Source organism: Pinus tabuliformis, chromosome 2_1 (assembly GCF_031772625.1).
Source record: "Pinus tabuliformis cultivar Carrire ecotype Pingquan chromosome 2_1, CPIR1, whole genome shotgun sequence".
Lineage (NCBI taxonomy): Eukaryota > Viridiplantae > Streptophyta > Pinopsida > Pinales > Pinaceae > Pinus > Pinus tabuliformis.
In genome coordinates this window covers 639,919,887-639,943,895 of record NC_142299.1, presented here as the reverse complement: position 1 = coordinate 639,943,895, position 24,009 = coordinate 639,919,887, and the positions used below count along the sequence as shown (strand labels likewise).

Sequence of the window (24,009 nt, the reverse complement as noted above, 5' to 3'; positions counted from 1 at the left end):
ATGACCTTGTCATATGCTTCGTCACACCATTATCCACGTACCATCCATCCTCATCAATAGTACCCTGCGAGAAATGAGAGATCATAGCAAAGTCCTCCTCCTCCAATCTCCTGGTGAGATCATCTATCTCAGTTGAAGTGGCAACATCGGTGACCTGCTTTCCTTTCCTCTTCTCATCATCTCCCTTCTTCTTCATTGGACATCTCGACGAATAATGACCCATCTCGCCACAGTTGAAACACTTGACTTTACTCAAGTCCTTCTTTTGCTTACCCTTCATTCGCGCTGCAAGTGCCACATCATCATCAAAAGACTTCTTCTTTGGATGAAGATCCTTGTCTCGCAACTCTTCCTGAATGAAGTCATCCCACAGCCTATCCCAGTTTGGCAGCTTCTCCCTGGCAACGATCCCTTTGATGAACGAATCCCATTCCTCAATGAACCCTTTCAAGGCAATCCTTACCATATCTCCATCTGAGATAGTCACATCGATGGCAGCAAGCTCATCTTTGACCTGAGACAATCTCGTCAGATACGAGGTCACACTTTCACCCTTTATCATCTTGGTGGACTTCAACTTATCCTCCAATACCAATACCCGGTTCTCGTTCTTATTCTGGAACAAATTTTGAAGAGCCATCCACATCTCATGTGCATTGTTCTTCCCGGACAAATGAGGTATTAGGGCATCCTTCACACCATCTAAGATGATCAATCTTGCCCTTGCATCCAAATCTTCATATATTTCCAGCTCCTTAGGGTTGGTTGGCTTCTTGATCCCTTTCTCGGTGAACTCCTAGATCCTGTTGACCTGCAAGACCAACTTGATCCTTTCCTTCCAAGGACTATAGTTGGACAACCCCTCCAACCTGTCCTCATACCAGAGACCTGCCTGCAACTTCGACATTGTAGTGAGCCCTTCACTTACAATGTGACCAACTCCCTCTCACACTGTACTTCGTTGTGCACAACTCTGATTTACTTACTTCCAAAGTAGCTTAGACATGCTTTGATACCATGTTGAATTTCCACAACCTTAGATCTAGGTTAGAGTCTTAAAATCACTAACGCTACCAAACTAAGAATCTCAACCATAAACTACTTTGCACAGCAGAAATATAAAGCAGTAAATCACATATGCACAAATATACACACTTTTTAACAAAATTGTACAATATTGTACAATCACCAATCTTCGTTATATTAAACCAAATTTGAATAATACAATAGTCTATGGTATACAAGATACAATGACAAACTTCGTTGCAGCTTCTATGTCGTATCTTGTCCTGTTGATCCTTCGCTTCCATACTGCTCACTAGTAGTGCCTTAGTCCATCAAGGCCACTACACATCGAGACTCCAGGAGGGCTGCCACCTAACACTGCTGCATTTACATGGGCTCATCAATTTGATCTCTAGGTTGGCCAATTCCCGAGCTTCAATCTGCCTTCTAGTAGCCTCTTTCATCCATCAAAGAGCTACTCATAAGGCTACAAACTTCACCCAATCTTCAACTATCTTCTTCAATTCAAGGTTGCCAGTCTAGGGCTACTTTGGACATCCACATGCTGCCCTCCAACAGTCCAAAGATGCCCAATACTACACTGTCGGTTCTGCTCCTAAGATGGACACTTCACCGCCACAGAAGATCCTCCACACGACACCAACAGGCCGTATTATCAAACTGATCCAAATTTGTCAACTCCTTGACCCAACAAACCTCAAACGTTGCTCCAACCCTATTTGTATACTGTTGTTTGTGACTGTCTGGTTAGGGGCCAAGGCACACTAGTGTAGCCCTAGACTCCTCCAACAGACCCCAAACAACCCTTTAAAAGACTGTGACACAACTTAAGAGAGATCCTCCCTTGGTAGGCTGCTGCATTAGGGCATATGCCAGCCCTTTACTGCCCTACGCAAGCCCAAATATGGTGCTATGGCCTGCATCCTAGCACAACAGCAACCTGTAGCTTTTCGTCCCTTAAAACATGCCCAAAAAAGTGTTAAATTCAACAGCATTTAGCCGTCAAGAACTTGGCCTAACAGATAGCACCCTTGGCCTCCATGAAAACAACTCGGACCCTTGTTTTGACCCTAAAACAATCCTTATCTCCTCGTTGTTTCTTCCTTCTGTGTTGCGGCTAGGGCAAGAGAGATCTCCTCCTCAACGAGTCCTTTCCTAGAAGTAATGTTGCACAAGATGGATGCCTCCTAGCCTTGTCTTCACCTTGTAATTATATCCAATACAAGGGCTCCTCCAACGTCATAATTTAGGGGCTGCCAACCTTTCATGTGCCTGAAACTCCTTAGGTCGATCATGACATTCACATTGCAAACCCACCATATAACTTCAAAAATTCATTTCTCCACTTCTACAACTCGAAATTCGACGATTCTCGAAGTGTTAGATTCGTCTTTCCGCCCTCTATCGTCTCATGCCATCACATGTAGAAATGTGCTCCCGGAAATGCCCAAAACATGATTTGGTGCAAAACCCCATACTTGGGTTCCAAGCCCACAAGTGACTCTTGTGGCGCTTTGCCCTCCAAACCCTGAACCCTAAGGCTTGGAGTACCTCCCAAGCTACTCATAAATCAACACTAGTCTCGAAACATTGTGGAGAGGCTAAAACATAGGAGTTCTCCATAACCCGAAAATCGTTTCTGTAAATTCCACGTAGAAGTGTCTCAATTAGATTATTAACCTATTTTTTAATGTTTCCTAAGTCTAAACTTAGGAAAACTTGTTAATTAATCAGTGTTAATTGAGATAAGGTGTGAAACATCTAGAAAATCACGCGGATCAATCCAGATATGATCTCAACCATTGATTATGTTTTAATCTTGGCCGTTGGAGTCACAACTACAGATTATAAGAGGAGGTCGATGGGTAGATGGAGGACACACCAATGCAGACACTTAGTGATCTAGGTAGATCTATTTTCCAGTAGTAAAGTGATTCAGCGGGAGGATTCGAGCCAGAGATCGAGTAACAGGTGACAGAGGAGTGAGGTAGTGTTCCAGTGGAGGTCTCCAATGCTAGAAGAGTCAGATTGAGGGAGTGTGAGTTTTCCCAGAGAGACTGCGCAAGGACTGCGCAAGCAGCAACAACAAAGCAGTTCGATCTAGCTGGAGGAGCAGTTGATTCAGTAGCTGTTGGTCGGGATATCAAAGGGACCAGTGAATCAGTTCCAGAGCCAAAGAAAAGCAGAGCTATAGATTTCAGGAGTTTCTAGAGGCAACCACAGCAAAGCCTGCGCAGAAGGAAGTGTGAAATGCTGAAGGATCAGTTTCGGGAAGTCAACTATGGGGTGAGGACAAAATCCTCACAAGAATTTTGCTAGTGATTTTCTCAGAGTAGATTGTCAGTTTGATATCCAAATTATTGTACTCATATTCATTGTCAAAGAATAATAATAAAGCCCTCATCTGCTGCACTGGTTTTCCCACATTGGATTTTTACGGGTACAATTGTTCAAAAATAACGGTGTCAAATTTTTGTGTGCAGTTGTGATTTTATTCATTGTTTGTCGTAGCAAATAAACTGCATAATTAAATTTACAGTTGGAAGAATAATTTCCAGTTGCTGCAACAGACTTGAAATTTTCACTGATGGTGCATGGGGTATCACAATCCTAAAACGTTGGAGTAAGTGATGTGAAATTGCACTAGAAGGTTTTGACTCAATGCTAGAGTGCCACTGTAGTTCAATATTTTCTATGTCTCCTCTTCAATATAAGGGGATTGTATTTGGGACCAATGAATAATCTGGTAGGCTGGCAGGAGCACATGAGATGGGATCAGACTGATAGGTATCTCTTTCTTGTGGAAACACTATTGTCAAGCAACTTTTTAGTAGGTGAAAGCTCCACTCAACTTGGGAGAAACTTCATCACACTCAACATTTAGATCAGATTCGGCTCTCCAGATTGCAGCCATGAATGTCAGTTTTAGGAAACATATAGCTTCTCTTCAAGTTGGATTCAATGTGGTTGTGTTAGCTCTCCTTGCTTCTGTAGGAAGGAGCATCTACCATGGCCACTCTCTTTGTCTTGGATTTTCCAGTCTTGATGCACACATATATTAATTTATACTGTAATATATGCTGCATTTTCTGAAATACCACAAAGTTTGAATAAATGGTGACATCCTAGAATACCCAAACACCTATCAGTTCATTCATAATTATTCAAAAACAACTAATATTAGGACAGAATTAGTGAAGTGACAATGAATGCTGTCCATGTGGAAACTAACTGCTACTTCTGCGGAACCCACATACTCTTCAAATTTACTGTATAAACAGCATACATGGCAACCTTGGCTATATATTTTCAAAAACTTTCCTAAATGAAGATTCATTAGTTTGGATTATTGGTTTAGTGCCTCAACCACCCTTTGGAGACTTGCTTCCTTCAGAAATAGTTGGTTTTGGGTTTGGCTGAATTCAATTTCAAGGTTTATGGTTGCTTTATATCGACTACTCAGATATCAATAATATTATTAGTCTTGCATATTCATCCTCTACCATTGATTCACTGTTGTATGAATTTGACTTCAATAGAAGAATATATTACTTTCTGCTAAATCAAAACAAATAACAATAGAGAGGAAAGTACAAAAAAGTAAAATGCAGTTGAAAGGAACTATCAGTGGATGAAAATGCTAAACATGGCTTAGCTAGGAAGCTAGAATAATTTAGCCTTGACCGGATAAATATTACCTTGTCCATTTGTATGTCGTCCAGTGAGTGAAATCATAAAAATCATTTCATCAGATCACAAAGACGATTTTTCCTTTGTCTAAGGTTTGAATAAAATAGTGATAAGATTTTATTTAAAGAGCCAGTAAAAAATATATTATACCATTATGCTTCTGAGGTCTCAACCTTATAACATGTAACATTCACACATTGTTAACCCATTTTACATGATTCATGTATGCACTTCATCAGACCAACCTCATTCATCGTGTTTTAAAATCTATAAATAATGAAAAAATCAATTGCAAAGGCAAAGGACTAATTAAGTTCCTAAAATTCAAAATTGTAGGCGACACAACCTGCAAGATTTCAAGGACTGCAATAGCACCACGAATGTCTACATTCTTGTATGTCCAACCATCAAAATCTGCTATAATGGTAAACTTTGTCTGTCCTCTTGAAGAACTGTGAGCATTGAATAAAGGCAAATACACCATTAAAGACTGAACTTTGAAAGAACTGAAAATCACAACTCTTTAAGATAAAAGAACAAACAAAATAAACAAACTTTTAAATGGCAGAATACCTAGCAGACATTTTATCGAAAATGTAGACAAAATGACCTGCACAACATTTGTAAACAATCATTAAGATTGTGGAGGACCAAAAATATCAATTAAGTAATATCAGAATAGCCCCAGATGGAAATCAAAGGCTTTTAGTCACCTTGGAAGTGTTCAAGTAATCAAATACAAGAAATCTTAAGATTGAAAATATCTCTGCAACCAGAAAAACAGAATTTAAAAGAGTGACTTACATTTTAAATTTTCTATTGTCTTACGGCAAGGGATGTGCCTTGCTAGAAAGATAACTGCAATTGGCCTCCCTCTTTTGTCAAATCCTTGCATGTGGACAGAATTTTTCATGAGCTCATCACAGATCATCGTCTCTGGGATGTACCCAAGGGGTACAAAAGTTTGTCTCCATTTTCGATACTTTGCAAACATCGCAGAAGCCTTCTCCACATTCAATTCCCGAGCATACAAGAAACGTCGAAGAGTATCATCATCTGTAACCTGTGCATCCTCCAATTTGATTAGAGCTCCCTTTTTTGTCATAACCAAAGCCTCCATTTATTATTTATGAGTACATTCAAAATACATCAACTATTATGTAGTCTTTTGTCAACATGAAAGACCATTTGAACAAATATCAAAACATTATAAACCAGGGCCTGCATTCAACAAAAATCAAAACATTATAAACTAAATTAACCGATTCTTATGGAGGATGCTCAATGTACTTCCAAAATCAACCATAACTGGAACTTGATTTTAATGTAGATGAGCGATTTAAATGTTCCAAGTTGACCTAGCCTAGTCATTGTACCAAGGGAGATAGATGGTTCTATTGTTTTGATTGGAGATGGTGATCTATATTCAAGTCATGTTCATTATTTGTACTCAGGTGCAGCATCCCCATTAGATTTACATTCCATGTTAGAGTAGTGTACATAATAAACCATAGAAAGTTCCTTACAAGAGCATGTGTTACTTAGATTTAGGGCATTAGTATTGCTGTGTATGAATTATATAGCCTCTCTATCATTGCCGACTTTAAATAAATCCTTCCTTGATTCCAATAAATATAGATGTCACTCTTGCAAGGTGCTACGCAGAGTTGCGGGAGAGCACCCCCCCCCCCCCGAACCCGCTCCCGAATCGCGCTTCGGGCGGGAGCGCGCTCCCAAAAAAAAAATTCCGCTCCCTGTCATTTTCGGGATTGCTGTAGGGAGCAATCGCTCCGTCGCTCCCGGAGCGAAATTTTAAGCCCGGGAGCAATCGGGGAGCGATCGCTCCCTAGCGCTCCCGAACATTAAAAAATCGCTCTGGGAGCATTTCAGGCGGCGCCGGGAGTGATCCAGCGGAAAAAAAATCCGCGGAACCGAAAAAAAAAAAAAATTTAAAAAAAAAATTGTTTTAAAAGCCCAATGGGCCTAAAAAAAATTCATTATCACTTCATTGAGTTGAGTTTCTTGGAGAGCAAGAGCAAAGGAGCAAGGAGAAGCGAGGACTCAAGAGCAAGCGAGGACTCAGGAGCAAGCGCCGAGGAGTGCGGATCAAGCCTGCAAAGAGGTAAGTAACTTAGTAATTTAGTTAGTTTAATTTAGTTAGGTAGTAATTTAGTTTATTTAGTTTTAAAATCATGAATTTAAATTAAATTAATTAATCCCAATAAATTAAATTAATTTGCAAATTCAAAACCCTACAAACATCAAACACCATGGACCTGGCTATATTTCTTGGCATTTTCCTCTTCTTGGTCCCTTTTATGGTTATTATGGTGCTGGAGAGTAGGAAACGGAGGGGCCAAACTGAAGAGGGGGATGAAGAAGCTGGAGAAAGTCGAATTGATGAAAACCCCGGTGAGGAGGAGCTGGAGGAGGGTGAACATGACCCTCAAAAAACTAAGCAAGACCAAACCCATTGCGAAAATATGTTAACAGGGCTGAAACAGGGAGAGGGGGTGGAACCACTAAATTTCATTGCCCCCATTGCAACAATGATTACACAGGTTCATACACCCATGCTAGAAGACGCCTCTGCAAGAAAAGGCCATGGGATGGAGACAAACAAATAGGAATCAAAACTTGTCCAGCGGTGTCAGCAGCGGATAGAGCCAAATACATAAGGGAAGAGGAGGAAGCCCAATACAAATCAAAAAAATCAAGGGGTTTCTTTGAACCAAGCTCACAATCACAAAGAACTCCTTCAGCATCCTCCCAAGGCAGTGGATATGGAGGCACAGGGTCATCATCTTTAAGGCGTAGAACCATATCAGATTTCCTTGATGAGGGGTGTAGGAATGATGTGGATTCAAAGGTTTACAGGTTTCTCTATGCATGTGGGATACCATTCAATGTTCTTCGCTCACCTTATTGGCACGAAATGGTTTCTGCCACAAATGATGCCCCTAAAGGATACAAGAGCCCTGGGTATGACAAGGCAAAAACCATTGGCCTTGATCATGAAAAAGCAAAAATATCACATTCTTTGAATAGAATGACAAGTTCTTGGACTGACCATGGGGTGTCCATTGTATCTGATGGATGGACAAACGTAAAAGGCAAGCCATTGATAAGTGTTCTTGCTATGTCTGTTAGTGGTCCCATCTTTCTAACTGCACATGATTACTCAGACAAGTTCAGGACCGCCATCAACATTGCACAAGCATTACTTGAAACAATTGACCATATTGGGCCATACAATGTCATCCAAGTCATCACTGATAATGCTCCTAATTGTAAGGCAGGGGGAGCAATTATTGAGGATAAATACCCCAACATATTTTGGTCTGCATGTTTGGTTCACACACTGAACCTTCTGATGCATGATGTTGTCAAAAACAAAAATGCACAATACCAATGGATTGGTGATTTGTACAAGAAAGGCAAACAAATAATAAAATTTATTACAAATCATACCAATACCCATGGCCTTTTCCGCAGTCACTCGAGATTGGAGTTGTTGAAGATTGCGAAGACCAGATTTGGTAGCTATTACCTCACCTTCAGGCGCCTTTTGAAGGTAAGAGAGTCATTGGCTAGCATGGTATCAAGTCCACATTGGCAGGTATTAAAGGAAAGGGCTACAAATCCAGCTGACAGGCGAGGTTTTGAACTGGTGGAGGAGGCCGCTCTTGATGGTCAGTTTTGGACAAGTGTGAGGCAAGTATTGGATTTCACCAAGCCCATTTATCACATGATTCGGTTTGCAGATACAGACAAACCAGTGATTGGCAAGGTGTATGAGCAGATGGATACCATGTTGGGGGAAATAAAAGATATTGTTCATAACAGAGACCCCGACTTGTACAATCTGATTCATGATTGTGTGTGTGAACGGTGGAATAGACTTAATCTTCTACTACATTGCTTGGCGTATATCCTTACGCCAAAATACTACTCTACATCTTGGTTGGGCCAACCTGCACCAGGGGCTGGGGTTAGGACCAAACCCCATTTAGATGCAGAGGTAACTAGAGGATATTTGGAAGCACTAGAAAAGTTGGTACCTGACAGGGAGGAATGTGCAACTGTGCGCCTTGAAATAGGCATATACTTCAGTGGCACTGGTTTGTATGGTAACTTCCATGCAATGGACGACAGAGATAGATTTGATACTCTCACATGGTGGGAAACATATGGCGGCCAGGGACTTTTGCCAAAATTGGCAAAAAGGTTCTTTCACAGGTTGTAAATACTTCTTCTGCAGAGAGGTGTTGGAGCACCTACAGCTACATACATAATGTGAAAAGAAATAGACTCAATGAAAACTGAGCAGAAAGCTTGGTTTATGTGCACTATAACTTGAGGTTGTTGAGTCATTACTGTGATCGGGCTTATGAGGATCCCACATATAAAATTTGGGACAATCACCCAGAGGATGACAATTTGGAGGATGGCATTGTACATCTTGAACTGGAAGAGGAACTTGTAAGGGATGAAGATGAAGCAGCTGCAACAGCCATGCCACCTCCACCTCCACCATCCAGTAACAGTGCTCGAGATCTGAGTCTTGTTCCTTTGCTGTCGCCACCTCCATCTACACCCTCACGTGGAGGTTCTAGTTCTGGTCGTCGGTCTGTGCGGGAGACTCCTAGAAGACCACCACGACCTGCTCATACTCCTGGAGACTCTTGTGGCAAGGGCCACATGTAGATTTACAGTTTACTTGTCTTTTTTAGTTTCTATTAGACTTTAGTTTTCATAACTATTGAGTTTTGAGTCCTTGACTCTTGACTCTTTCATATCATAATGATATTTTTTGTAAACAATATAATTATATATCACTGTGACAATGAAAATTTGAAGTTTGAAGTTGGGCCTTGGCAATTATAACTCATTGGTAATGATTGTGAATTATGAATATGATGCTTCCTGAAAGACTAAAGTTGTTTCATTTCATTTCATTATTCATGTTTCATTTTATAAATTTATAACATTTCATATCATGTTAACAGTTAGAAGTTAGGACTTAGAAATATCTAAGATATTACTTCTTGTAATGGTTAAACTTAGTTACTTAGCTTACAAGTACAACTTTGGTGATCAATGATGATAAATGTTATTGAATTTTCAATTTTGAAAGCTTGAAGTTGAAACTTTAAGATTGAATTTGATGAATCATGATTCACAAGACTCAATATGTTGCAGTTGTAATATGTATTTTACTAACTTGTGGACATGGCTGATGACGATTATAATTTCTAGATGATTGATGTGATATGGTTCAATGATCAATCTATGTTTTTTTATGTTTTTTATGTCTAATTCATCATTCTACATGTTTTTGTTGACATATATGTATCAAAAATTAAAAAATATAAAATATATATATATATATATATATATATATATATATTTTAAAAAAATCGCTCCCAGATTCACTCCCAAACCGGGAGCTTCTGAAAATGGTCGCTCCTGCTCCTGCTCCCTGCTCCCGCTCCCACTCCCAAGCAACATTGGTGCTACGCTATAGCAATTTTCTACAATGCAATTACTAGATTAGGTGTAGAAATCATATGGCAATTGCAAATGATGCTATGATCACAAATGCAATTCCTCATTACAATGATGAAGGTCATAAACGTTCCTTTAGACGGTTAGATAAAATGTGTAAGCCTCAAGGTAGTTGAAAATTCAAATTACGGATGTTGAAATTTTGACAATGAAGAACATTAAAGCCACCTATGAAACTGGTCATGAATTTATTTCTGGATGCCATGGATGATGGAAGAAGTATGCCTCAAAGATTCATATTTAATAAATCAATACTATCAATGGCTCTCTCAATATGCACGATTTCACCCTTTATAGCTATTAGCATTGAGACCACTGATTATATGTCATTTAGAAGGAATAGATTACTTCCAAAAAGAACATAAATAACATTTCAAAAATGCAATTTGTGGGTAAAAAACAAAAATGTGGTTGCCAAACAACTTGTTGATGCCTTTCATTGATCTGTGATCACCAGGCAAGGTAAACTGATTGTTTTTAAATTCAGAAATATCTAGTAGAATCTTTGGCATTCTAGAGAAAACTACCTTAAAATTGATGATGGCACATTGAAGACAACCTAGTCAAGGGAACCAACTTTGAATGAATCACAAACAAGGAACCAATGAGTGCTAAGTGGACTATTCAATATCATGAGAAATTGGTCATTATGACTAATGCTTATGGGATATGAGTCATGCATTAATCATATTTTCTATGTATATTAAACCACAAATGATATCTCATATGTTCAACTATGAAAACCCCCCAAGTGTTTACATAAAGAGCCAAGGCAGGTCTAAATGAATAGTTCACAAGGAAAAATATTTTATAAGGTTTTGAAAATGGGTAAGAAAGTTAAGTGGACTTCACTATGGGGGAAATGCCTTGGTTAAGCATGCCTAAGCTAGAAGTGTCCTGAGATGGATGATCTCTTAAGAAGTCCTCGTTATCGGGTACAAGATCTAAAGGTGATGATTGATGCTATGTAATTCATATCACTAGTTTCAAACTTTCAAACTATTTCTTCACCCATATGAACATAACCTGATGCAATGAGTGCTAAGTGGGTTATTCAAGATCATGAGATATTGGTCATCCTAATTAATGTTAAGAGGATATGGACCATGCATTGTGACTTACTCTACATAGATAATCTCAAAAATGATATCTCATATGTTGCACTACAAAAACCCCCTAAATGCTTAAATAAAGAGTCAAGGGAGCTCTAAATGAATTGTTCATAAGGCATAATATTTGTTAAGATTTTTCAAATAGGGCAGTAATCTAAGTGGGCTTGACTATGGGAAAAACTCAATAGTTAAGCATGCCTAAGCCAAAAGAATCTTGGGATGGATGAACTCTCAAGAAATCTTAGTTGTCGGGTGGAAGCCGTAAAGATGATGATTAATACTATGTGATCCATTTCAGTTGTTTCAATCCCACTTTATCCTTGTGAGCATCACCAACGCAATGAGTGTTGACTGGACTATTCAATATCATGAGAAATTGGCCATTTTGACTAATTCTCATGGGATATGGATCATACATTAATTATTTACTCTATAAAGATAACACCATAAACTATATCTCCTATGTTGGATTGTGAAAGCTCCCTAAATGATTAAATCCAAGATTTGCAAGATCAATTCTTTTACCCCCAAACAAGTAGAGATCAAGAGAGATTCTCAGGTTGATACCCCTCATATGGCATGAAGATTTTTTCCTAGTTTCAAGACCCTGTCTAGGTAAGTTGGGCATGGAGCATTTTGGATTTTTTTCCATATTTTGTTGTAAGATTCATGGATATTAGTGACTATCAACTAGCATTTTTTTTCCATATTTTGTTGTGAGATGCATGGATATTAGTGACTATCAACCAGCATTATTTTTACACTAGAAAAACAAATGTAGGATTAGCTAATGGAGCTTCATGGTTTATTGAGGGGGCATTATTGTTTGTAGCCGCATCACATAGTATGATAGTTCCTATTGGAATTTCTAAGTCTATCCATTAGAAATTCTTCCTGTACTATCTGATTTATTTCTTCCTACTTGTTCAGTTACTTAACAAGTTATTTACCATGTAAATACTAAAAATAAATACAAGCACAGTATCAACACATACAGATCATAAACTAAAAGAAACAAGCACACAAGTGACACCGTTGTTTTTGGACTAATGTCCCCGGAAAAACCCAATGTGGGAAAATCGGTGCAGCTATTCAAAGGGTTTTATTATCATGCAGTTTCAGAATACAACCAGGGTGCCAGAAATGGCTCACCTAACAGGGAATGCTCTCGGTAGTAGTACCTCTCAGTCGGAGACAGATATTCCGACTAAATCACGGATGAACGATCCCATAGTAACAATACAGCTTCTGCTGCTCTGCGTCACCCTATCCAGCTCTCCAGCTCCAATCTGCCCCACGAAATCTCCCAGCGCTGCCTCTAGGGTCTGCGTCAGCCTCTCTGGACTACCGTCAGCCCAACGTCAGCCTCTCGGGGCTCTGTGTTAGCCTCTGAATCCTTTGCGTCTCACACGCTGGCCCTCCTCAGGCTCTGCGCAGCTCTTGGCTGCCCATGCGTGGCCTCTAGCTAGCTCTGCGTCAACCCTCTCTCGGCTTCTGCGCTGATGCTTCTGATACTAACTCTGCCTCTCTACTATGTATTCACTGCCCCTCAGCTACAACTCTAATCATGCACTGCATCCCCTCTCATGTGCTATAGCCTCCACCAATTTTTGTGGCTAGAGCACATCCAATGCTACCCCAAATCAACAATTCCCTTGTGACTTTGTCAACCACCTTTGGTGGGTGCTAAGGTGTCTTGAGGAAAATTGTTCATTTGCACACTTGTTTTCCTATTGTGGTTTCCCTTAGAGCACATCACCATGGTGATTATATTCACGGTTTATTATTGGTATACCCTGGTTAGATAATGTGCATTATCTTCATCATTTGCTTATTTATCATGGTACTTGGATATTAGTAACATTCCTAATGGAAAAATTAAGTGGATAACAATAACATAAACAACAACCAAATTTTACACGCACACACAATTAGCAAATAACATAGGGAATGGCACCAAAAATTTGAGTCATCTTATTAATTGGAGCAGAATGAGCACAATATAGGTAGAGAAAGAGGTCCTGGGCTTGCTACAACAAGCAAGGTGAAACCCAGGGTGCAAATTGAATGCCCAAGCGTCAAAAGATCCACCCACCAAAGCTTTGCACAACCCTAGAAAATTTTGTTTCCGCAGCTGGGAGGAAATTGGGAAATTTGCCTCAAATTTCCTCAGAAACTCCTAAAATTTTAGCTGGCACCTCTTCTTAGTAAGCCCAACCAAACCTAGAAATGTCTCACAAACCCAAGTGGTGGAAATGGTCCTAGAGTGAACTGCGCCCTCCTCTAGTAATTTCTGCCAGTGTTGAAAATATCGGTATCGGCAAAATATCAATGAGGGTCCTAAAAACATCTTATCGACAATATCGGTAAAATATCGGAAAATATCGGCAAACATAAAAAATCAAATGTTTTTTTTCAATTTTTTAAACATAACCAATATTTTCAAAATATGACGATATTTAGCCGATATTTTCAAAACAAAAAATATAGTGATATTTACTTTGTGATAAATCATTTTGCTGAAAATATCGCGATATTTTCAAATATCGGCGATATTATCAATTCTGTTGCTAGCTACTGACTGGAACATTGATTTTGTACCACAAATACCACCCAAAAAATTCTACAAAATTAACCCCGAACTCCTCTCACCAAACCCACAAAAACCCAAAAGGAATTTGGGCAAATTTACCGACCACCCGAGAACCCAATTTTAAGCTTACCCCCCTCGACGGGCTACCAAATAGCTATAGAAATTTTCTATTGCAATAGAGCTGAAATCCACCTCCAAATTTCTTCCAACTCTTAAGGGAAATTTCTCCTCATCACCCAATGAATTTCCGATTCCCAAACTCCCAACAAAAGCAACTCTCAATTTGGTGCAGAAATGCCCAAACTACCCCTGCATAGGCCCAAATTAGAGCAGTAGCTCAACTCACTCAAAATATCACAGCTCTAGCCCCAAAAATTTGCCAAGTATCTCTACTCTCCCAGTAGGTGATTTCCCTACAAAATCTCCTCCACCAATTGCCTAATTTGTTGCCCCAACTCAGCTCCACAAACTGTCTCTGCATCCTTGGAGAAACACGCCCTTGCTGATGGATGCACTTGAAATATACTTCTCTAATGCCTGCAACAATCTCCCTACAACTCCCCTAGGGTGACACTCAAGGTTCACCAAAGGAGTTGGAATCTCTGCTCGAAAACTCCTTGTCTAAGTTGCATGAAACGTCGAAATGTTTTGGAGTTTCCGAAACAGGTACGTTTAGAAACATCACCTCCCAAAAATGGAAATGTCGACCGAAACGTCAGCGGAAATGTCATATGTATATATAAAAATATATATATATATATATATATATAAATAAGTGAATAACACTTTATCTTGCAAGAAAAAAGGGAATAAGACCCATAGATGACAATTTAGAAGGAAAAACCAATCTATATGAACTCTCATAAATGATTACATGATGGTTGAGTTTCAGCCAAGTTTCGGAGTTTCGGGTACAGGTACAGCCCGAAACGTCAGGTTCTTAGAAGTTTCGTGCAACATAGCTCCTTGTTCTAAACAACACTGGTAGACTTGGCTAAACAACACGAGAACTCTAGTTATGATGTCAAACTATCAAAAGCCCCCAAAATGAGGTCCTCTCCTTTTATTTATGCTTGTTGGTCCCTTTCACTTGTGGGCTTTGCTAACACTCAAACCAACAGGGGACCTAAAAGGGGTTCCTAAGAGGGCAACTGCTAGTTCAAGGGCAACAATGGAGGCTTAGCCCACTGTCACCACAACTAAGTCTCCCTGCTCTTTACGGACTTTCACCGATGGGAGGAGTCCCAATAGTGTAGGGATCACTTTGTAAAGTAGATGTCAATGGATAGGTGATGAGTGACCCTGAAAACCCTTTCCCAAGGATGGAGTGAAAAATGGGTCTTGATTGATCTTTAAGCAAGGGACTTGGTCCACTAGGCATAAGGGGTGAGGATTGGAGGGTTGGGGGAGAAAGAATAGGTTTATAAAGGAGTTTCTCAATCCCTATAATCCTTGGAAACTTGGATTCCCAAATGGTCTTTATTGAGAAGTGGGACCACACGTGGCCAAGTGGACCTGGTCTATGTTCGGGGATGGAATATAGCAACCAATGATGTTCCTATCTTGTACAAGGTGAGGGGAAAGGACCAAACAAGAATATTCACTTCAAAAGGTTGAATTGATCCTATTAAGGTCTAGCCTTGGGGATGCCTAGGCAAAATTCGGTCCTAGAGCTAGGGCTTGGGATTCTCGGAGATTCCACCGTCAGAATGGCCTCAAATTTGGAGAAGAGTGAGGAGACCCACCAGCGCAGTAGCCTAGAGGACATTGAAATTTTTTCTTGGCCCAATTGCCAGGTAATTGATGCCCTAGGTGACCCTTTAGGTCTAGACTCGAGAAAAAGGGGAAAAATGGTAAAAGGAAGGTTAATGTGATCACCCTTTTTATGGAACCAGTGCCTAATTCAGTTGGGGATATGGATTCAACGATGGAAATGAGTAAGAACTTGGATTCTTGATCAAGGAGGCCTAGAAAGTCAACTTCATCCAATGTAGATAGTAAGAAAAGAAAAGTGACTTTCAAGCATTTATACTTTAAAGCAAATGATGCAAGCTTGTCGAGATAAATAATCTCTAGGACTTTTCATTCATATAACATTGGCCCATACATTTAATAACTAAAATATTGCTCAATTCCACATTACAATAATGCAACAGCTAACCCTAATTTTAGCAGTATGCAGCAACAAGAATAACAACGATAAAAAGCACTTACAATGTTAGAGTATATCCAACCAGCAATTTGTTTGCATAACAAAGCTCCAAGACAAAAGAAATAGCCCAAATCCATAAATCAAAATTCATCCATATCCAGTGAATATCCTCCAAAGAAAAAGTGTGAAAATTCTGTAAGACTATAGAGATCCCAAGTCAAGTGATGATACAAATGAATGTATCTAACACTAATATATAGCCTCCTAAGTAGTTCGAATTAGCCTATGGGCCCCTAAAGATAAAATAATGTGCAAATAATAACTCCTAATGGTGACAAGCCCACCATACTAGCTCATAATGTAAAAACAAGCCTCATAAGGGACCAAATAATAATGTATGCATGTTGTAGGGCCCGTCAAAAGCTCAATGACATCCTGAAGTGCCATATTGAGGAATAAATCCTCTTAATATGATGGACAAGGGGGTGGCCCCTTGTTCTCCAAGTAGTAGACTTGTGGTGCTCTCAGTGGGTCTGAGGGCACATCAATGACCCCATGGGTCTCCATATGAATCGAAGATGTCTGTAGATCCTTTGCAATGGTCCAGGTGGTGGAATGAATGCTGCCATGACATCGTACAAGTGTTGGGACACCTGCCAAGAGTGTGGGGCTCCTGTGGGGGCCTGCTGGGCATAGTGTACCAATCATGTCACCATCGTCCCAAAAGTGGATCGCTAGTAGTCTCTGAACATCCATGAAGATTTGTGGAGTGTTTTCTGCTGTTGTGGAGGCCCATGGCTCTCTATGCACACCCTACATGTGCCAATGTGGACCTCTAGGGGTCAAGATCCCATATAGGGAAGCCAAACCCAAATGGAAACCACCTACAATCCTGCATAAGATCCAATGTGTCCCCTAGGCTTCTAGTACAATCAGTCATTAAAATAATCAGGTAAAGGAGCTTACAAACCATGGATAACAATGTGGGCACTTCATAATGGCATGCGCTTTCGTAGTGGGCTTTGGCATGTGCTAGTGTCTCAAAGGGGTTAGCCAAGTACCTTATTAGGTGGCTTCAGCCCTTAGAGGGGATAGTATGTCCAAGGTACATCCTTCCAATGGGGTGGCAAGTGACAAATAGGTGAGATGGAATAGGGAATGAAGGGGGCAACCCTGGGCCACATAATGAGGCATAAGGGTAGCTAGATAAGGGGAAGCCCACACCTGTGGATATAATGTATAGGAGGGAACAATAGTGGGTACGTGTGGTGCCTCGACCTTGATTTTTCCACCATTCTCTATATGCCTTTTGCCTTTTATGAATTTTTCTTTAATTAAGTGCTTGGGGCTCAAAGGACAAGAGCATGATGTGTATAATATAGCAATGATTACCCCTCTAGAGGTAGGGCGATTCATTGCCCTCCAGGGATTGGGACAATCATGGGTTCCTGAATGATAGAGAGGGCTCATCTAGGGCCTATGAAACCAGGGTGGTCGCCATGGATGGGGTTGAGCTCATGTGTCGGCTTTTTCCCACATGCTAATTATCTTTGTCCCAACCATATTTTGCATTTTGTGGTACAATTTCCGGTTAAATGTGGCCATTTGTGCTTTTCACTTTTTCTTTTAATTGCTTCAACCTCCAGGGCATAATTCTAGGCCTGGCCCAAGGTGGGGGCAAGAGGGTAGGGAGGCTAGCCCTATGTGGACCCAGAATGGGAATGTGGACCCAGGTGGGAGAAAAGATGAATGGGGTTATAATGAGTGGAAAGGAAGTGATATGTGCTTATAAAAGAGCGAGGCCACGCACCCAAAACTGGGGTTTCCCAAGTATTAGCACCCTAAAGCCAAATGGTCAATAAAGGAGATCCCACACAACTAAGATGGAAGGGTAACAACCCAAAAGAGATCAAGGGGACAGGAGCACAAACTAAGCCCCCTCTTTCCGCCAAATCCGCCCATCAATCCATAACCAGAAATATCCACGGTAAGTAAATCCAATACTCAATTACCAAATGACAAGACATACCTTTAGATTCGGGAGGCTCACCTTCAAACATATGATCAATACAGGTGGGTGAGGGACCACATGGCTGGCTCAGGTGGCAAAGAAATGGCACAACGAGCTAGTAAGAGGCATCAAGGGGTTGTCGGTTGCCGGCTGAGGCTCATCATGGAGAAAAATTTCTCCTGAGGATATCACCCACAAAATGATGGGTAACATCTGGCTCCAACTGGGATGTGATCTCTCAAAGAAGTGGCTGAGGCTGTTCGAATGGGCAGTCACGAGAACTCCAACAATCTCTTGGTCACCGTAGACCTATTATCTGCACATGTCAAAGATCAAAGCGACGAGATAGCATGTTTTTCACGGTATCTAATGATCACCCATGCTTAATGTTAGCCCATAAACTAATAAAATATGCAAATCATATATATATATATATATTATATGCAATTTAATCTATCATGAGAAACATCATATGCAGTTAATTCTAATGCAGAAATCATTATGCAATGCATCCTCCTCTAACATGTATATAGTATAACATCAAGAATCAAGCAAAGGATTGATATGACTTGTTTTGAACAGCTGAACCCAAAGTTCGTCATTGAGTTTCGTAATGTAGTTAGTCATCTCCAACTTTCCCATGAATCTTGACGGGAACCAACTCCTTGTCCACCAAGACCAAGTCCCTAACTTTGTATTCTTTCTTTGGTTTCCACTTCTTGCCTAGCTTGTGATTTGGTCTTTTAAGGATACGGATTTCTTGTGAAGGGAGAATGGGGGAGGGCTTCTCGGTGTTATGTGCTTCATAGTGGGGACTGGGGTTCAATCACATGAGATAGGTAGGTAGGTTCTCTATGAAGGATGAAAGGGGTCCCATCAGATTGAGGGATGGTAGCATATGATAGATCCATTTGAACATGGCCCCCAACAATGGCTCCCCATTTCCTAGATAGCAACATCCCCCATACATCAAGAATATTGATGACAACAATGTCCATGAGGAGAGATATGTCGGGATTCCTAGCCAGAGAAACCTTAAGATCTTTAATGAGACCCTCCACTTCCACGGGTTTGGATTTAAATCCACACACTTTCTTGTATGGTCGGGTGATGTTGAGACCCAATTGCTTCATAACAATTAAAGGCATGATGTTTGCAGAAGCCCCTAAGTCGAGCATACAATTATGGAGATAAAGGTCATTGATGGTCAAGGTGAGCATGAAAGGCTCATGCCCGGGGTTTTGATTGGGAATGTGAATGTTTTGCAAGTCTTCCAGTAATTCTTCCTCTTCAAAACCCATGGACTTCTTAATTTGTTGTCCTTGCTTGAGAAGTTTAGCAATCTCTTTCAGAGAGACAGATATAGTCATCTTCCCAATAGCAACATCCATATCAATGTTAAGGCCAACATGTTTTCCCTTCTCTTTCCTTTTGGTGTTTTCTTCCTTTTGAGGGCCCTTTTTTGGTTTAGCTTTTGTTTGGGAATCCTTCATGGAGGTATCTTTGAAAGGTCTCTCTCTTTGGGAAGCTCTTTAGAGGGTACATTTTTGGGAGGATCTTGCTTGGGAAGAGATTCTTCTTTGTTTGGCTCTTTGGAGTTTGCGGGGTCTTGATTATTGTCTCTTCGGAAATATTGGACCCCTTTGAATCTTCCACTACGCTCATCATTGTTCAGGACAGGCTCTTCTTTTTCAACTTTGGTCGTGACCTCATTGATGGGAGGGTGAGCGTATGAACCTCCAAGTAGAATGTTGAATATATCAACTTCCACAAGGTTAGTTTGTTTGTCTATTTCATCATCATCACTCTCATCACTCTCGTAAGGCTCTTCTTCAGAAGAAGAGTCTTGGTCTACTATATTGGTTGGGGCCAAGGTGTTTGGGACTTGAGATGAGCTAGGTTTATCTTCATCACTTTGCTTTGGAAAATGCTTCCCCTTTGTGACAAAATTTGACTTTTGGGCCTTCTCCAAAGCGGTGATTTTATTCATGACAACTCGATCTCGTGAATGAAATTTTTCACTAAGTTTGTCCATTTTCTTAAGGATGGCCCAAAGGGTTTCTTCATGTTGATCTTTTGATTTCTCCTTCTTGGTCTCAACTTTGGCTTTAAGGAGGTCATCAACATTCATTTTTGAGATACGAAGGTTTTCCTCAACCTGAATTTCCATTTCTTTAGCTTCAACTAGTGTGGAAGGTTTCTTGTCTCTTAAGGCGTAGGTTAGGTGACCTCCGGCAACTTTGACAAATTTATCAAGGATATTGGCAATGGCACCAAAAGGCTTTAGGTGATTAGGGATATCCCGAACAATCCTATCAAACTTTTGAATGAATTCCCAGAGGTCTTCCCTTCCCTTGGATATCTGATAAAACTTCTCGATGTTGAAGGTTCCTTGGGCATTGCAAGACCACCTTTTCATGAATAGGTCTTCAAATTCATTGGAATCAAAGATACATCCAGGAGGAAGACTAAGGTACCATTCTCTAGCTTGTCCCTCAAGTGATAAGGAAAATAGCATCATGATCCTATCTTCGTCGAAGATCAACCTAGGGGACAATTTCCAATAAAACTCTTCAACAAAGTCACGGGCACTCATAGTGGCATCTCCCTTGAACCTAGGTAACCATCGGTCATATTTTTCAGGTAAGGGTTTGGGATCATTACCGAGCTTCAAAGGAGAAAATACACTAACCAAATGTCTTTGAATCTTGGTCATTTTGTTGTTGCTAGTGCCAGCAGTATCCGTCATTTTCAGAGTTGAGTCACTAACTTTTTCAAATTCAGGAAGGAGAGTGGTGCCAACAAGTGATGGTTCATGGTTCCTTCTTGCAACAACCCTAGTTAAAGGAGGAATGTTGTCACCTTCAAGCAAACTAGGGGTTTTGACAATGATTGGAGTCGCCAGAGGAATAATAAGAATGTCGTCAATGAATCAATTCCTTAATGATTCACTAGGGAGGCAGACCTGCTTCCTCCCCGACAACGGTGCCAGAAATGTTACCACTCAAACCAGTAGGGGACCTAAAAGGGGTTCCTAAGAGGGAAACTGCTAGTTCAAGGGCAACGGTGGAGGCTTAACCCACTGTCACCACAGCTAAGTCTCCCTGCTCTTTATGGAATTTCACCAATGGGAGGAGTCCCAGTAGTGTAGGGATCACTTTGTAAAGTAGATGTCAATGGATAGGTGAGGAGTGACCCTGAAAACCCTTTCCCAAGGATGGAGTGAAAAATGGAACTTGCTTGCTCTTTAAGCAAGGGACTTGGTCCACCAGGGGTAAGGGGTGAGGATTGGAGGGTTGAGGGAGAAAGAATAGACTTATAAAGGAGTTTCTCAATCCCTATAATCCTTGGAAACTTGGATTCCCAATTGGTGTTTGACTTTATTGAGAAGTGGGACCACACGGGCCCAAATGGACCCAGTGCAGGTTCGTGGATGGAATATAGCAACTAATGATGTTCCTATCCTAGACAAGGTGAGGGGAAAGGACCAAACAAGAATATTCACTTCAAAAGGTTGAATTGATCCTATTAAGGTCTAGCCTTGGGGATACCTAGGAAAAATTTAGTCCTAGAGCTGGGGTTTGGGATTCCCAAAGACTCCACCATCAGAGAATGGCCTCAAATTTGGAGGAGAGGGAGGGGACCCACCAACACAGTAGCCTAGAGGAGATCGAAATTTTTCCTTGGCCCAATTGTTGGGAAATTGATGCCTTAGGTGACCCTTTGGGGCTTGACTCGGGAAAAGGGGAAAAATGGTAAAAGGAAGGTTAATGTGATCACCCTTTTTATGGAACCAGTGCCTAATTCACTTGGGGATATGGAGCCAAGGATGGAAATGAGTAAGAACTTGGACTCTTGATCAAGGAGGCCCAAAAAGTCAACTTCATCCAATGTAGATAGTAAGACCAGAAAAGCGACTTTCAAGCATTTATACTTTAAAGAAAATGATGCAAGCTTCTTGAGATAAATAATCTCTAGGAAATTTCATTCATATAAAACACTTACAGTGTTATAGAGTATATCCAACCAGCAATTCATTTGCATAACAAAGTTCCAAGGCGAAAGAAATAGCCCAATTCCATACATCAAAATTCATCCATATCCAACAAATATCCTCCAAGGAAAAAGTGCGAAAATTCTCTAAGACTAGAGAGATCCCAAGTCAAGCGATGATACAAATGAATGTATTTAACATCAATTAACAGCCTCCTAAGTAGTTCGAATTAGCCTATGGGCCCCTAAAGATAAAATAATGTGCAAATAATAACTCCTAATGGTGACAAGCCCACCATACTAGCTCATAATGTAAAAACAAGCCTCATAAGGGGCCAAATAATGATGTATGCATGTCGTAGGGCCCTCCAAAGGCTCAATAACATCCTGAAGTTCCATATTGAGGAATAAATTCCTCAGAATATAATGGACAAGAGGGTGGCCCCTTGTTCTCCAAGTAGTAGACCTGTGGTGCTCTTAGTGGGTCTGAGGGCACATCAATGACCCCATGGGTCTCCATATGAATCGGAGATGTTTGTAGATCATCTGCAATGGTCCTAGTGGTGGAATGAATATTTCCATTACATCGTACAAGTATTGGGATACCTACCAAGAGTGTGGGGCTCCTGTGGGGCCCTGCTAGGGATAGTGTACCAATCATGTCACCATCGTCCCAAAAGTGGATCGCTAGTAGTATCTGAACATCCATGAAGATCTGTAGAGTGTTGTCTGCTGCTGTGGAGGCCCATGGCTCTCTATGCACACCCTACATGTGCCAATGTGGACCTCTAGGGGTCAAGATCCCATATAGGGAAGCCAAACCCAAATGGAAACCACCTGCAATCCTGCATAAGATCCAATGTGTCCTCTAGTCTTCCAGTACAATCAGTCATCAAAATAATCGGGTAAGGGAGCTTACAAACCATAGATAACAAAGTGGGCACTCCATAATGGTATGCCCTTCCGTAGTGGGCTTTGGCATGTGCTAGTGTCTGCAAACTCCAAAGGGGATTAGCCAAGGACCTTATTAGGTGGTTTCAACCCTTAGAGGGGATAGTATGTCCAAGGTACATCCTTCTAATGGGGGTTCTAAAGTAAAGGCAGTTGATCAACTCCTATAGAACCGTGCCACCATGATAGCTCATCTCAAAGATAATCTACATCAAGCTCAAAACCAAATGAAGCAACAGGCAGACCAACATCATTTCGAGCACGCATTTCAAGAAGGGGATCAGGTATTCCTGTGAATCCAACCATATAAGCAAACATCTCTCAAAGAAAAGGGCTGCCAGAAACTAGCACCAAAATTCTATGGGCCTTATTAGATACTTCAGCGCATAGGAGCAGTCACCTACAAACTGGCCTTGCCACCTACTTCAAAAATCCATCCAGTCTTCCATGTATCATGCCTCAAGAAAGTGGTGGGGAACAATTGCAGAGTTCAAACAAGTCTACCCAAATTGGATGAGGAAGGCTCACTTTGGCTCCAACCAGAACAGGCCCTCGATACTCGTGAAAGACATCTTCACGATCGCACAATCAAGGAAGTCCTCATCAAGTGGAAAGACACCTCTCCAGAAGATGTGACCTGGGAACCAACCACTATTCTTCAGCAGTTTTCATAGCTTCAACCTTGAGGACAAGGTTGCTTTTGATGGGGGAGGGCATGTTAGGGTCCAACCCTAACCCCTTTATTTATGTAATAAGCCCAATGGGCCGAGTCAAAGTCATAGTTAGTTAGAGAGTCAATAAAGCCCGCATTAATAATTGTAAGTGGTTGACCCGCATTAGAGAAAAGGGACCATAGTTAGTTGTAAACGTGCCATAGTTAATAAATAAAGTGGTTAACTCGTGTTATGCAAGG

General features: G+C 40.8%; 1 protein-coding gene across 3 annotated transcripts in view; it reads right to left on the bottom strand.

The window, feature by feature from the left end:
* LOC149202178 (uncharacterized) overlaps nucleotides 1-24,009 on the bottom strand; it is a 217,449-nt gene that overhangs the window by 132,318 nt on the left and 61,122 nt on the right. For all 3 annotated transcript variants that reach the window (XM_089403121.1, XM_089403122.1, XM_089403120.1), the window contains exons 2-4: nucleotides 5,521-5,779; nucleotides 5,290-5,326; nucleotides 5,063-5,168 (exon numbers count right to left, since the gene is read on the bottom strand). In XM_089403121.1, the coding sequence (XP_089259247.1) occupies nucleotides 5,063-5,168; nucleotides 5,290-5,326; nucleotides 5,521-5,779 (402 nt within the window). The remainder of the gene's footprint in view (nucleotides 1-5,062; nucleotides 5,169-5,289; nucleotides 5,327-5,520; nucleotides 5,780-24,009) is intronic.